Below are 15,843 nucleotides of genomic sequence, written 5' to 3' on the forward strand. Positions count from 1 at the left end.
TGAGTTCGTTTTTATGGATTGAAAAAAGTTTTTGCTTATATACTTTCTGTGTTTTCAACACCTTCACACCTGAGTGAGGAGTTCCAGCCGGCCTCAGTTCATGAATATTTCATTCTCTCAGAGGATCCCCATCTTTTGGTGATTCGGACAAACAACAGACTGCTGCATCCAAATTCTGCAGCCTGCACAGTGAAAAGCGGAATACATTAAAGCCTCTTTGCATGCTATATATTTTTTAAATCGATCATTTCAAACCACCAAATATGCCTACAGCATGTTTTTGGTTGTTACTGTTTTCCACCATGTGCATGTGTGGCGCAGAGGTCCGAGCTGATCTGAAAACCAAATAGTGTCACATTGGGGCACGTTAGAGGATTTGTTTCCACTTCTGCAGAAACGGATCTGTGCAGCTGCCTGATGGTGTTATTTGGAATGACAATAAAAATCCCTGTTTCTTCAATCGCATTTGAGTTCCATCCTTTTTCCCGATGCTGCAGAAATGATTCTTTCAGCCCTCAGTCAACAGGTTTTGTTTGATAACCACATGGAGCGCTTAGACTTGGTCATAGTCATTTCTCCTGAGAAAGCGTAACTCTGTTCCCGTTGGTACTAGAGACAAAAATTCAAATGGTTTCTGAAAATAAAGAAGATTTTCGCTCATATTCGGTTTATTACAGAAGCACAAAGCATTCACAAGGTACAAAACAAGTCCAGGCAGCCTGTGTGATACCTGGGTGATAAAGGGTTAACTGTATAATCCTAGTCATCGACCGCTCCCTCTCTCTGTCCACAGAAACTCCTCTGAAGGATGGGGAAGATGCGGCATCCTCGTCAGACGCAGCCTCAGACCCCGCCTCCTCACTCTTCAACCACTGGGGTCACGACCTTGGCCCGGAAAGCCGAAGGGTTGCCCTCAAGAAGTTCAAGTACTATGGCTACAACGGTTACCTTAGCGACCGCATCTCCCTCACCCGCCCGATTCCAGATTTACGGCCTGACGGGTGAGTGTCGGTGTGGTGGTGTTCTCCTGTAAGGATTTAACAGGATGTGATTTTGGCTCACAAAGCTTCTGAATGTTGGCGTTTCCCCTCAGATGCAGAAACATGTCCTACTCATCAGACCTTCCCCAGCTCAGTGTCATCTTCATCTTTGTCAACGAGGCCTTGTCGGTGTTGCTGCGCTCCATCCACACGGCCATCCAGAGGACTCCTTCCCACCTGCTCAAAGAGGTCATACTGGTGGATGACCACAGCAACAGCTGTAAGAACCTTAAACCTTCCTCAGCATTTCTTTTTTCATGTCTAGTTCTACTTGCACATCTTCTTCTGCTTCCTTAAGGGGTCACCGCATTAGATCATCTTCCTCCATCTTACCCTATCCCTAAGATTTCCCCCCTCTTACTCCGACTCTCTGCATGTCCTCCCTCACTACATCCATGAACCTCCCTAGAGGTCGTCCGTTCCTCCTCCTGCCTGACATCTTCAGCATTTCCACTCACCCTCCTCTGCGCATGTCCAAACCATCTCAGCCTCGTGTCTTTAACTTTGTATCCAAACCGCTGAACCGGAGCTGTCCCTCTGATGTACGCGCTTCTAATCCCAGTGGAAATCTTAGCTCCTCCAGCTCGGCCTCCTGTCTTTTTGTCAGTGCCATCATCTCCAAACCAGACCTCAGAGCGGGTCTCACTACAACCTTGTAAACCTTCCTTTTCACTCTTGCTGCGATCCTTCTGTCACAAATCACCCCTGACATTCATCTCCACCCACTCCACCCTGCCTGGACTCTCTTCTTCACCTCTCTTGTGCACTCTCTCTTGGATGGTTGACTCCAGATATTTAAACTCATCCATCTTCCCTACCTCTGCTCCTTGCAGCTTCGCCTTTACACCCGTCTCCGTCTCATTCACACACATGTGCTCTTTTGCTTCTACTCTTGCTACAGATCACAGTGTCATCTGTAGATGTCGTGATCCATGCCAAGTTGTATTTCTTCTAATGCTATAACGATGCTTTTTTTTCCGGGGGGGGGGGGGGGTTTCTAATCAAAGTCTTCTTGATCTTTTACTTCATGTAGAACTGGAATTTATTTGGTGTAAAACTGCAGAAACTCGGTCAGTGAGGAAATCCATATTCAGAAAGCTGCAACGTGTCATTTGCAAACCAATACAGTTCTTGCTTTTAAGAAAAATATATTGCTGCCTCTAGGGATCTGCAAATAAAACACATCTTCTGAGTATAAATTAGTGTGTCTGTATTTATATGTACGTTTCAGAAACAAAGGTCTTCACAGGCCTCTTCTCTGTATGTAGATTAAGATTTTATATGCATTAAATTATTGATTTTTCAGTTCTTCAAAGCAGCTCTTTGGCTGGTTGTAACAGCATCATAAGATAAGATAGAACTTTATTAATCCCTCGGGTGGGTTCCTCTGGGAAATTCGACTTGTTTTTTTTTTTTTTTTTTAAGATAAGATGTGTAAGATGTGTAAGATCAAAGATGCTCAGTCGCAGGGTTATTCTGTGTAAACAGACTCCAATGATAAATCATTAGTTTTCAAGAGGTCTCACATCTGGTGGAAGAGAATAATGCACAGATAGAAATAAAACAGTATATTTAAAGCTAAAGCCACACTGAAGGCTTACATCATTACACCGTGGGCACAGAAATGAAAAGTCTAAACAGAAGAAGACAGAAAACAGTAGAAATGAAGTGGCGTGGTAGACGGCCGTCGTGAATGTCTACAGCTTACAGGAAATAGTATTAAAGGCTGCTAAAAATATATAAACTACATAAAATAAAACAAACCACTGTTCTGCTGTCAGTGTGAGAGGAGTGGACTGTTAATGTTTTCAGCTCTCACGCATCCAGCGTGTGGCATTAGCCCGGCCTTTTGTGGACAAAACAGTCATTAAGCTTCTTTTTTAGCTTTAACATTAACCTCCTAGGACCTGCGCCCACATATGTGGACATCACATTTTGGGTTATTTAGACCAAAATACCCAATTTTGCTCTACAAGGACCTGATATCCACTTACGAGGACATTATACTGCTACTGTTCTATCAAATTTTTAAATGAATATCCTCATGTAGCTCTTATTTTTCTTAAAAACAAAAATAAGGGAAAAAAAAATCTGGTAATTTTGAATGTTTTTACATTCATCGGGCCCTAATCAGCCCAAATATCAAAGAGAAATTAAAAATGCATGCTGTCGAAGAGTTCGGGTCTTAGGAGGTTAAGCTTGTTTCACGTTTCAGCGGAGGCAGACAGACCTGTGAGGCTAATCATGATTGAATCTCTGATTCACCCCAACCAATCACAGCAGATGGTCCCGCCCCTCCCTGAGCCTGGTTCTGCTGGAGGTTTCTTCCTGTTAAAAGGGAGTTTTTCCTTCCCGCTGTCGCCAAAGTGCTGCTCATAGGGGGTCATATGATTGTTGGGTTTTTCTCTGTATTATTGAAGGGTCTACTTTACAATATAAAGAGCCTTGAGGCGACCGTTGTTGTGATTTGTTGCTGTATAAGTAAAATTGAACTGAACCTGATGCACTTCAGATTTGATGTGACGCGAGCTGAAGTTGTGTTTGTGGCTTCCAGCTGTTTGACTTTCATAAAACCCTCAAGCTTCCTCAGAGCCAGCCTGCACTTACACAGCTGGCACAGCAGCAGTTGTTCTTAATGTCTTGCTTAGCAGTGTCCCCTCACAGGGAGAAGGCTCCTGGTTAAAACCTGTGTGGAGTAAGCATGTCCTCCCTGTGCCTGTGTGGGCTTCTTCCAGGGAAATTTCAAACGAATGTGTGCCGACACATCTAAATAAATTCTTTACTTACTGATGATGTCTGAAGGATATGAAACCTTTGGGGATTTTTCGCTTTGGATGAAGACGTGTGATACAGTTCAGCACTGCGGACTATCAGCTTATTCCATTATTCAAACTGTTCGATAAATACTAAATAAAGTAAAGAAAATAAAGTAAAAAATTATAGTGCTTCACAACCGAGGTGCTAAAAAAATGAAGATAAGAAGCTGAATTTTTTGAAAGAGACCATTGAGTAGCTGATAGGCAGAGAGCTGCTGAGTCTGGATCCACTGCTGCAAAAGCTCCGTCTGCTTCCCCTCTCAGCCTTGTGTGCTGCACAGCTAGCTGATGTCTAGATGCAAAAGTTCACTGATGTCCACAGGTGCTTGTCCATGCACGGCTCTAAAAGCAAAAACCAGAATCTTAAAATGGACTTTGAAGCTAGCTGGGTGCCAGTGCAACTGTTTTAGCAACAGTGTGATATAGGAGTAGTTAGAAGTCTCAATCAGCTGCAGCTTTCTGAACAACCTGCAGACGTTTCAGGGAGGTTTTGGTAAATCCAATGAACACAGATACACAAATCCAAACATAATTAAGTAGAGCCAGGAATAACAATCTCCAGTTCAGAGCGTGGCACGCTGGTAAATCGACTGGATCTTATTTAGTGCTTTTCAACTCAAGCACTTTACGAGCCTCATTCACCCATTCATACAAGCACTTTTTTCTGTGCCTGAGGTGCTTTCTATCCAACATTAGCACTTCAATGAACACATCAGAGAGCAACTCAGGCTTCACTATCTTGCACAGTGATAGCTTTGCGCACAGACTGGAGCAAATGGGAACTGAACCACCAACCTCCCAACTGCACAGCCTCCTGAGCCACAGGAGATGTATATTGTCTGCAAGCATTCATGTGAACATGACAGCTTATATCCCTCATGTGCTGAGTATTAGCTTAATTACCAACTTGAAATAAGATCAAAAGGAAATCTGCTGATTTTCTGACTGACAGGGGCTCAAACACATCTACTAATCCTCTGACCACAGAAGTGCTGTGTATGCAATATGGTCGCTCCACGGATGGTTTGTGTAACATTAAATTAACCCAAAGGTTAAATTTCAAAACTAGTTCAGAATAAAACCATAAATGCCTTCTAGTGGAGGAAGGAGATGATGGCTAACATCCCATTAGTTAGAAGACCGGTTCCAGCATTAAGCCAAAACATCGTTCCCTATTTTATTGTTTACAATATAGCTGCTTCTTCCTTCGGCTTCACCAGAGTCTGCAGAGACTCCTGCCTGACCTCATCTGTCAGTCTGTCCATCACCACTGCAAACAAGAAGGGGCTCAGAGCCAATCACTGATGTAATCCCACCCCCACCGCCATCCCATCTATCAGCTACTCACAGCTCACCGCCGTGACACGGTCCTCATACGTCCTGCACCACCTGCCTCACATACTTCACTCCTGACTTCCTGATGCAGGACCACAGTTCCTCTCTTGGCACCCAATCATATGCCTTCTGTAGATTCACAAAGAGCTTGTCTATACTTCTCCATCAGCACTGAATCCAAACATTAGTGCTGTTTCTCAGCATGAGCTCACTCTGCAGCTCACTGATCATCACTTTTCTTCTTAACCTTGCTTCAGCAACTCGTTCTCATATCTTAATGATATTTCTCATGAGCTTTATTCTTCTGTAGTTCCTACAGCTCTGCACATCAGTACCAGCACACTTCTCCATTCCTCAGCCATCCTTTCACTCTCCAAGACTGTGTTAAACAGACTGGTTAAAAAGTCCACTGCCCTCTCTCTTAAACATCTCTGTACCTGCACAGGTATGCAGTCTGAGCCTGCCACTTTTCCAGTTTTCATCCCTTTCATAACAGCTCTCTCTTCCTCCTCACTGATACTCTGCACTTGTTTATATTATGGCTAAATATGTCCAAATTGAAATGTCCATCAAATATTTTAGTGTTGGACTTCACTACAAGTCTTTTTTTCTCTTTTTTTGTTTTTACATCCTTTTATGCTGCGGTATGTTCCAAAGACACAACTTTAACTCTAAGACAAACTGTATCAGTTTCCAGTTTTTGTTGTGTTTGTTCAGTTTTCACATCGGTTAATAGAACGAGCGGATGCTTCAGTGCACTGAATTCTATTCTGTGCAAGTTCATCCAAAGCAACAATAAGACAGACAAAGTTTTTGACACGGTTTAGACTCTATCAGCATTTAAAGAATGAATTCACATTAATGTCATTTACACCAGGGGTAGGTGAAATGCATCCTTCTGTTATATGAGTTACTGACGATTAAAAAAATGTGAATCTGTCAGGGTGCCAGGAGCAGCAGCATTGTTCTGTAGCAGTAGAGCCACAGCAGGGTACACAGGGTCAAATGCAAGCAGTGTTTTTAATGGAGGTGTTAAATAAAAGTACAACATAGCTGTTTAACTCTTCAACAACTTTAATAACTAAAGTGACTTATCCTTGTAACAGGAGCTGCACAATATTGTCCCATAATAAAGGTGAAAAATCATTTCTACCTGGGATGTATCTCACTCTCTTTCTATCACATGGAGTGCAGCTGGCACATTCTGCAGCAGAGTCATTTGTTTAATTTTGGGTCGCACATCAACAGCTGCTCGTATCACCTCTAGCGTGTCTATAGTTGTACTCGACAGTGTTTTTCCCTCAAGTTTGTTGTTTCCACCTTTAGCAGTTTAATTTTCCTGATGAAACTTGACACAAAATTTCTGTCATGCAGAAATTTTTTACAGGATGTTATCGTGGGTGGTAAAAAACAACAAAAAGCTGTAGCAATATGTAGTTATTTATTTTTTTATTTGTTTGTTTTTATGTGTATTTTATTTTTAAAGTGTAAATTTGCTAAAAGGATTAATAGAGTGACAGGATATATTAGCTAATATGTAGCTGTTGTGTTTCCGAAAACTAAAAAACCAAAACCAAAAATAAGAGTGAGGACTGATGAGGGGTCGGTTAGCTTAGCTTGTAATAGACTGATGGAAACCTTAAGAGCAATATGCAAGTTTTCTAATGAAACTTCAACCTCATCTTAGGCTGAGGCTAATTTTAGCCACGTGAAGCTGCAGATTTCATCTTTGGTCCCAAGTGGCAGCAAAATTTCAGCTCAACCAACTTGTTGGAATGTTTAATGGTTCAAACACAGAGTGAAATGAAAAGAGCCAGCCAAATGAAGAGCTAGTTAAAGTCACTCCAGTTTGATGAAGAGCTTATCTTCACATTATAGGACAGAGATCCAGAGTTGAATAACTGCAGCATGCACTGGCACCTTTAGTTGAGCTACAGCCTCGACTGGTCCACGTTTTATGTCCCACGTATATTCTGCCTCGGATGGTGCACGAAATCAGGACACGTGTAGGCATTAGCTGCATCACTGGTGCATGAACACAAAGTCAGACTTATTGCAGCAGTCACAGGCAAAGCCTGGATGTGGCTTGTCTATTAGACTTCCAGTGTTAATAATTGCATCACGTACAATGAAACATATTTCACTGCTGCCAAATCTATAATTACCATTATGAGAAATCTGTCCGTGCATCCAACGCCTGCAGATTTTATGGGTCTGCCACTGCTCCTCTGTTCTTCAATAATACAATATATCAGAGTTTAGTTATGGTTGCTGCACGGGGTTGAATGCTGATTAGTGGAGCAAGCAAGGGAATGAATACGTTTAACATTTACCTCAAATTATTCTCTCCCAATGCGTTACAAACGTTCAACTTAGCAATTCTTTGGGAAGTAGCTCATGATTTAATGTTTTTGCTTTGGAATGAGTTACAGCTGCGTGGAGGTAATTTATAATGAAGGCAAGTGATGAAAGATAACTGAGTAAAAGTGCAAGATCATTAATGCTGCTTATTGATCATGCAGGGTGTAATTATGACAAATGAGGGTCAACTGAGGCCAGATGAAGGCAAAAGTGGAAATGCAGGCAAGTGTTGCCACCAGAATACTAAATTAGACTTGAGAGGCTGTGTTCATATCACTTCAGGGGGCTTATCAAAGATCACTGAGCCATGCAAACCTCCATTAATGGCACAATGACAATACTTTGAATCTTTTTGAAAGCTTTATATGAATTCCATTATAAATACAGTGCTGGGAAAAAGTCTTCAGCCATCCTTCTTTGTGTTTTGCTTGGAAAACTGGGAAATAGGTGCAATAATGCATTGAAACATATGAACATACATGGAAATACAGTATAAAAGGCATAAATGGAGCAAAATTATACCAGAGGGCCAGCTCCTGATTGATAGAGCAGTACACCAGAACTCTACGATCGGGCAGACACGAGAACTGTCTGGATTGACCACAGGAAAGCCTGTAAGTCAATGCTCCACACATGGTTACTGGAGTGCTTTTCACTGCACTGATGACATTTGTCTAGAAGTGACTGGAGGCCAACTTTTAACACACGAGTGCAGACTACACAAAGATGATGACTGTTCCTGCTGCTGCTCTGCATATCGCTCAGCTCAACACTAAAAGTAGATGTGAATATAGATTATGGAGTGGAGTGACCATCAGTCACCTCCGGTGCATGGATGACATCAAGCTGTATGCCACGAATGAGTGAGACATCGACTCGCTGATCGTTTACCATCTGCAAATACGTCAGGAAGATTGCCCCCTGGGATGAGCTACTCCAAGAATCCCCCAGGCAGCTGAAGACAGATGGTGATGAGGGACAGGACAACGATCATGGACAACTAAGTATCCGTATGAGATGTACCATCGACAGACAGAGGAAATGACTGGCATCCAGAAATCGTACCAGTGTCTAGAAAAGGCTGGCTTAAAGGACAGATCATGGCAGCACCACAACAGGACCGAATACGCAGGTCCATAGAGGCAGGAGTCTACCACAGCTGACAGGATCTAAGTTGCAGACTATGCACAGGTCCCCCATTTAGAATAAATGAAGAATATAAGCTGCAATCTGAGACTGTGTAAGCTGAGGGGGACAACACAGTGTGGAGAAACGACAACATATGGACTAGAAATCTGAAAGTCTTGATAGCAGCCGACCAAAGGTGGTCGAGAACAACACAGCTAAGGTCTTGTGGAACTGTGATTTCTAAAAAGGACAAGCAGCTGCTGGCTAATCAGCAAGACGTGGTGGCTGACAAGGAACAGAAGACTGCAGTTCTGATAGATGTGACAGGAACAGCAGGAAGAAGGGGAACGAAAAAATCAAGAACTACCAGAGGCTGAAGAAACAACTCGAGGAGATCTGGACGAGTCCAAAGTGGTCTTGGTGGTAACAGGAGCTTTCCGATCTATAACCATGAAACCAGGAGAGTGGCTTGAACAGATTCCAGACGCAACTTTTGATGCTCTCGCCGATCCACGGCATGGCTCGCATTTGTGTCCTCAATCCAGCATCATACACAGTGGTTGGTATGTAATGCACTCTGCAGAAGTACGACAGTGATCTCCTAAACATACTGGCCTTGCACATCTAATATATTAAAAAAAATGTTTTTGACATAAGAAGTGTTTTTGTTAATCGGACTTTAAGAAGATTAAGATTAATCTTCATTAATCTTATATTATTCAAATATAATGTTAGCAAACCACAAATCAGCCACAGATGATCTGATTTCACTGCCAGCTTACATCAGCTGATACGCTACACGTCCAACTGGCAAAGCTCATGGAAAGTTGCTGCACTTGTTCAAGCTGCTTTGCAACCCCCCTCCAATGAAAGCGTCCTGACTGAAACATAATTTTCCTTACAATGAGCGTTCAAAGGAGCTTGGAAAGAAAAGAGACTGGATGAGCATCAGACTCGTGGGAATTGATAGGATGAGTTGATTTAGTAAGTATATAATTAAATTAGTCAACAGTAATTTAGGTATCAGGTTAAACTGTCTATATAATTATCATCCAACATTTATAAGCCACATTATTCTAAATATTACAGCTTTTTCTGCTGTTCAGTCAAAACTTTTTTTCTTTCTCTTTGTGATATTGTATAGTCTTGAATATAAACACATGTTGATTGATTTTCTGTTGGGCAATCATCAATCCATCATTCATTTTGATCTCAAAATTCTCAGTTCAATCACATAATTGATTTTTTTTTTAACAGCGTAAAGTAAATCAGGGCTCTTCCTCTTCACTTGGCTATATTTTATATGAAAACAGGTTGCATGGTGTGGGCCGGGCTAATTGGGCTTGGTGGGCTTGATTTAATGATTTCATTTTTTTTCTTTTTTTTGAGTGCTTAGAAGTCATCGCATATGTACATATAGCACAGTAAGGTGCTTTTCAGATCCTCCCAACTCCTGTTGTAAATGACCCCATCTTTCTTCCAGGTCAGCAGCAAACTGTGGCTCATTAAAAGGAAACAGAGAGACTAGAGAATCCAGGCTGATGGTAATAATGAATAGAAAAAGAAAAGCAGCAGCCGTAGCCTCCAGGCAGGATTACAACACAGAAAAATCACAACCAGGAAATGAAGACGTCTGCTGTTCCACTGCGGGCAGATGGCATATACGTGTGCCGTAAATATTCTGTGCATGTTTCTGTCTGTGTGAATCAAGGTCTGTGTGAAGTCACTCAGGAAGAAAAAGGGAGGCAAGAAAAAATGAAAATGGCTCCAGGGCTGGAAAAGTGAACATAATGTGAAAGAGCCTTAACTCACTTACCAATCACAGTGAACGCACGATGGATAGCCCTCGACCTAGAAACACAGTCAGACCAAGAATCATAAAATACAACGAATTTATTTTTCAGTAAGATCCAGAATGACTGACTGAGTCCATAAACAGCAGAAACGTCATTAAAGAGACCCAGACGAAAAATGATATTCTTATAGGCTACAGGACCAGAAGGTTTTTGAGGTCCAACTCTGATGTTGAATAGTCAGGCCTGGCTAGCCGTCAGTTCTTCTAAAGAAAAATGTTGGATTGTTCCTTCTGTACAAAACTGAGGTAACTATTTCCCTTTGGCACAGAGGCCTTTTGTTTCTTCAGATTATTGCCACAGAGTTACAAGCATGCGATTGTCTAAAAATCACCTCATTCAAAGATGGTAGGCTTGCAAGATGCACATCAAGGGTGCTGCTATACTCGCTACTGGACTACATTTGAGGTGCGTTTGGATCAGCAGCCATTGTCAACTCCAGAAACTCAGCCACACCACCAGGATCGACTGTCTCGGTCACAGCTGCTGTAAATATTTCAGATAGGAGAGGCTCCACTCTCCGACCATAAACTACACCTGTGACGAAATATCATCATTTCTTTTTGTTCTCATCTTTTTCCTTGAGAAATACTCAAGTCTCAATTTTATAACTTTAGGCGCAAATGAAATGCTTGGACTGAGCTCCAACATCATCACCATCCTGCTGTTTTGCATACTAACAACTGCTGCTCATCAGTTTAACTCAGCCGGTGTCTTCCTGCACTGCCTTTCCTAGCATGTGTCAATACAGCATGTGTGAGCTTTTGTGGAGTATTGTCGATTAGATCAGTCACACAACAGATGTCAGAGATCCTACTTCTGCTAACAATATGCTTAAATCTGTGTGTGTCTCTCTCCAGTGGAGCTAAAGGAGCATCTGCAGAACTTTGTGGATGAGACCAATGCTCAGCACGGCCCGGGGTTCATCAAGGTGGTCCGCCATGATAAGCAGGAAGGACTGATCAGGTCCAGAGTGAGCGGCTGGAGGGCAGCTTCTGCCCCTGTTGTCGCTTTGTTCGACGCACACGTGGAGTTCAACACTGGATGGTGAGCAGCTTTTTTCACTTAAAGCAAGCTCCGTGCAGCTGCTGGCTCACGCTGGCAGCGAGTGTAGTTTTAAGGACATTTGCAGCCAAAGACATTGTGAGGTCCACAAGAGAACCAGATTGTCTCAGCATATAGCACAGGGCCGATGCTAATGGCATATAAATAGCAATAACAACTTTTCAGAATCTCCTCTAAAGAAAGGGATCATGCAGGTGCATTTGCAACACCAGATTTGCACCAATTCAAGCTGAAAATAGTTCCCAACAAATGGACAGTTTACTCCTGCTTTCAAAACTCCACAATGGCTACAAGCTGAAGAAAACAATACGAGTATATAACCATAAGGCATATGGATTTGAAAAATAACGCCACTGAGAAAGGTGGAGACTGCACTCCCTTGATTTGTAGCTTTACTGCAGAAATCAACATGTTCACAGGTTTTATGTCTCCACAGCTAATTTAACCCTTCATAACAGTGTAAACTGGTGTAAACCATAAGTGTATTACAAGCCCAGCCACCCAGCATCATGAACCCTGTTCATTTCAGGTGTTGTCAGGATGGTGTACAAAAGGGTGGCACCTGAAGCTGGAGAAAGAACCCGACACCACCACTGCAGGCCCCGCTAACACCTATAAAGCCTCAAGTCATAATGAGACTCAAATGACTTCTCTTAAAATGTTAATAGGTCCACTCATCGCTTTAATCACACTCTCAGTCCTGATATATGGTGCATGGAGAAACTGAACACTTAATAGATCCTCCTTTTCTTAACAACGTTTAAATTTAGAACACCGGACCACACAACACTGGGGACATCAATCTAAAAGTACTGTAGCAAAATTTAAATAATTATTGCCTTCAGTAACATATGACCAGCTACTCGTACTCCATGCTTTGCTTCCACAGTGAAGTGTGTTAGTTAGTGGTGCTGCAGGCTTAAAGCAATCAATCAGACAGGTTTGTCTCTCTGATAGAATTCACAAAGGTAACACGTGAACTGGAAACGGCGTTTTACGTAGTTTCTTACTGTATCAAAGAAGCCCACTGTGAAGCCGAGACATCTTATAATGCGTCATCGACGGAGGAAAACAGGATTAACCTCTGAGCCCTGGATTTCTCCATGAATTTCTTTAAAATTTAATGTGAAACATTAGAGAAAAAGAAATCATAGCTTCCCCACACATGTCACAGATATGTCACTGCTCGATTCTCTCCACCTTCATCCAACATGTCCATTAGACCCTCTCCCTACAAGTCTCAGCATTAAATAATGCTTTGATTTTAAATATCATCAACTTATCACTGTTAAGATTATTCAGACCACGGGCCTGTACCTGTGAGGAACCCCTTAACACACAGATGAAGCAAATATCCCAGACTGCCTTCTTTCATGTCGGATCATTAGTTAGAGTTGTCTCTGTAATATCGTAGAGTCTTTACTTTGCAATGTAAAGCACCTTGAGGCAACTCTTACTGTGAATTGGTGCTATATAAAAACAATTAAACTGCACTGATTGCACCAGTGTAAACTAAAGAGAATATTATAGGTAATTCCCAGAAAGAAGGCATATTTTTCCTTCTTTTATTGCAGCAGCGGTTGAAGAATTTCAGCACACAATGGAAGAAATAATCTATTTATAAGCTGATTCATGACGGGATCGCTGCATTCCTCCGTCACTCTGACTGCTATAACAAACCTGTGGTGCTGTAACCCATTTTCTCACATATTCATCAGTCAGACAGGTGCAAACCTTCAGTTCCAGAGAGCCACAGAGGCTCTGACATATTTATTTGAATTTTAGGCCACAAAGTTAATCGTGTGAAAGGCTGGCAGTGAGGTGATTTAATTCCAAAGACCCGGGTGGATAAAAGAGATGAAGTGGTTGAGGTATTCTGCTAAATAAAGGGGTGCTTAATTAAACCTGCAGCGCTCTGGTTACGCACTTTGTCTTTGCTCCGATCAACAAAGAAACACATCTACAGTGACTACATCACAGAATCACTTAATCCAAGTAGAAATAAGAATCTGCTCAGTGAAACCTGAACTAAATTCTGCTGCGTGAATGTTAACGATAATATCTTTGCTGTGAATATCGACACAACAACGCGCCAGAAAACAAAATAAATAAAGTTAGATTTTTAGCATTTCATACTTTCTTCTTGTAGGCTTTAATAAAAGGTCATTGTGAAAGGAATAATCCTCATGCAGGCTGACATTAAACCAAGACACCTTAAAAGGAATTATAGCAACAACCACAAAGTAAAGGCGTCTGAGGTAGTGGCTCGTCTGCGTGCTCATTCTTGGAAACGTGTTTTTTCTGACAGTGTCGAAGGAAACAAATATTTGCCACAATCATCTTCGTGATAAAAAGGAGAGATCGGTATTTGCATTGTGAAATCTGATTGGTCACATCCCTTCAAAGGAACTCTGAGTCTGAATGCATGTGCAGCTTTTTATGCCTCAGTCTGAAGGCTGACGGGGGGGTTGTTGTCACGGAGAGTGGGCGGGCATCTGTGAACACGATAACGCGAGAAAAAAGGCAACCTAGGATTGTCGAAATGGTACCGCACAGACGTTTTGCACCTTACTGTCAAGTTCAGACGTCACGTTTACTGAATGCAGGTTAATCACATGAATACTATCGTGACAGGACATGTTGTGATTAAGAGATTGTAAAGGTTGTCCTGCAGATTAACTTTAACTTCAGCAATTAGGATCTGATGCTTTTTAGAAAACAAACAGTTGTCTTACTTTGTGTCAGTTTAGAAACATAAAATCCTTTAACTTGTGAGCAGCGTTTGTTGTTTACACTGAAACACCATCTGACCGGCGACATCGAGTGCTGAGACATCTCTGTTCAGTCGTTTCAGTTTGAACCCGAGCGTAACAACATTACAGACATTACTCAAACTGTACATCAAAGAGAAGATCATCACATGAGAGAGTGATGTGTGTGTGTGTGTGTGTGTGTGTGTGTGTGTGTGTGTGTGTGTGTGTGTGTGTGTGTGTGTGTGTGTGTGTGTGTGTGTGTGTGTGTGTGTGTGTGTGTGTGTGGAGGAGGGGTCTAATTGGCTTATAGACTGCTGAGCTGAGTGACCCGACACTCCTCTGTGATCAGGAAGCTCAGGATGTGACAACTGCTTGGCTTTCAGGGCTACATTACTCGTAATATTCCTTCTTTCATGTTTCTTAAAGTGATTAAACTCGCTATCTAAGGACATTAAGACTTCTTGAGGGTCAGAATTGCTGGCATAGCATTGGGTTTTAGTCGTTGCTAATATCCAGCAGTATTCGTGAGCTCGGTTTGCCACCTTAGCACATCAAATGCTTCGGAAAAGAAGGAGCGTAGGTGCACGTCTCTTCAAGGTTCTCTTCATCCACAAACTTTAAAATGTTTTATCAAAACAAAATCAATATAAAAGTTATTATTGACATGTTGTTTCTTTTATTATTTAGAATATCAGAACAGATCACAGTCTTCATTTTATTCATACATACATACTTTCCCAGTTGCTCCATAAGAGACACTTCTGAGACACTTCTGGGCCAAATAAGAGTTTATAAATATGTTTCCATAGTGATGACCACTGATGCAGACATCACCTCAGATGCCCAAACCACCTCCATGTGGAGGAGCTGCTCTTCTCTCAAATTATCTGTAAAGCTGAGCTCAGCCGCCCTGCAGAGGAAACTCATTTTGGCCACATTCTTTCGGTCACCAGTCAGAGCTGATGACGATAGGTGAGGGTTACAGCACAGAATGACTGCTAAATTGGAAGCTTTGCCAGTGCTGAGCTCTCTCTTCACCCCAATAGCCTGATACGAGGCCCGCATTAAAGCTGATGCCGCACCAATCCGACTTTTCATCTCCTGCTCCACGTTCCCATCACTTGGGAACAAGATCATGAGGTAATCCTTCACTTGCAGCAACAGAGAGAGAGATTCATTGTTTATCTGGCTGTAAATACTAACAGCATGATAAAAATGCGTTCTGGAAATGTGAAAAAAAAAGAACACAAACGTCTCCGCTTTGCTATCACAAGTACTTAGTCAGTAGCCCAGAATAACCCAATATAAACAAAGGCGATGGTTAAAAATCATTCTCTGTTTGAACACATTTAAACCTAATGTCAAGAGAGAGCCTGAGTCCTCACACAGTTCCTTTCCATTTCCATTCAGCGGTGTCACTTTCTTAGTGATGTCGTATATAAATCATTGATAAACTTTAACTCATGAGGACAACTTTGACCTACGGAGCTTA

General features: G+C 42.0%; 1 protein-coding gene across 2 annotated transcripts in view; it reads left to right on the forward strand.

The window, feature by feature from the left end:
- LOC308392026 (polypeptide N-acetylgalactosaminyltransferase 18-like) overlaps positions 1 to 15,843 on the forward strand; it is a 188,852-nt gene that overhangs the window by 105,505 nt on the left and 67,504 nt on the right. For both annotated transcript variants that reach the window (XM_080874866.1, XM_080874867.1), the window contains exons 2-4: positions 794 to 1,001; positions 1,094 to 1,260; positions 11,394 to 11,580. In XM_080874866.1, coding sequence (XP_080730992.1) covers positions 794 to 1,001; positions 1,094 to 1,260; positions 11,394 to 11,580 — 562 coding nt within the window. The remainder of the gene's footprint in view (positions 1 to 793; positions 1,002 to 1,093; positions 1,261 to 11,393; positions 11,581 to 15,843) is intronic.

This window comes from Rhamphochromis sp. 'chilingali' (assembly GCF_963969265.1).
Source record: "Rhamphochromis sp. 'chilingali' genome assembly, chromosome: 2".
NCBI classification, from domain to species: Eukaryota; Metazoa; Chordata; class Actinopteri; order Cichliformes; family Cichlidae; genus Rhamphochromis; species Rhamphochromis sp. 'chilingali'.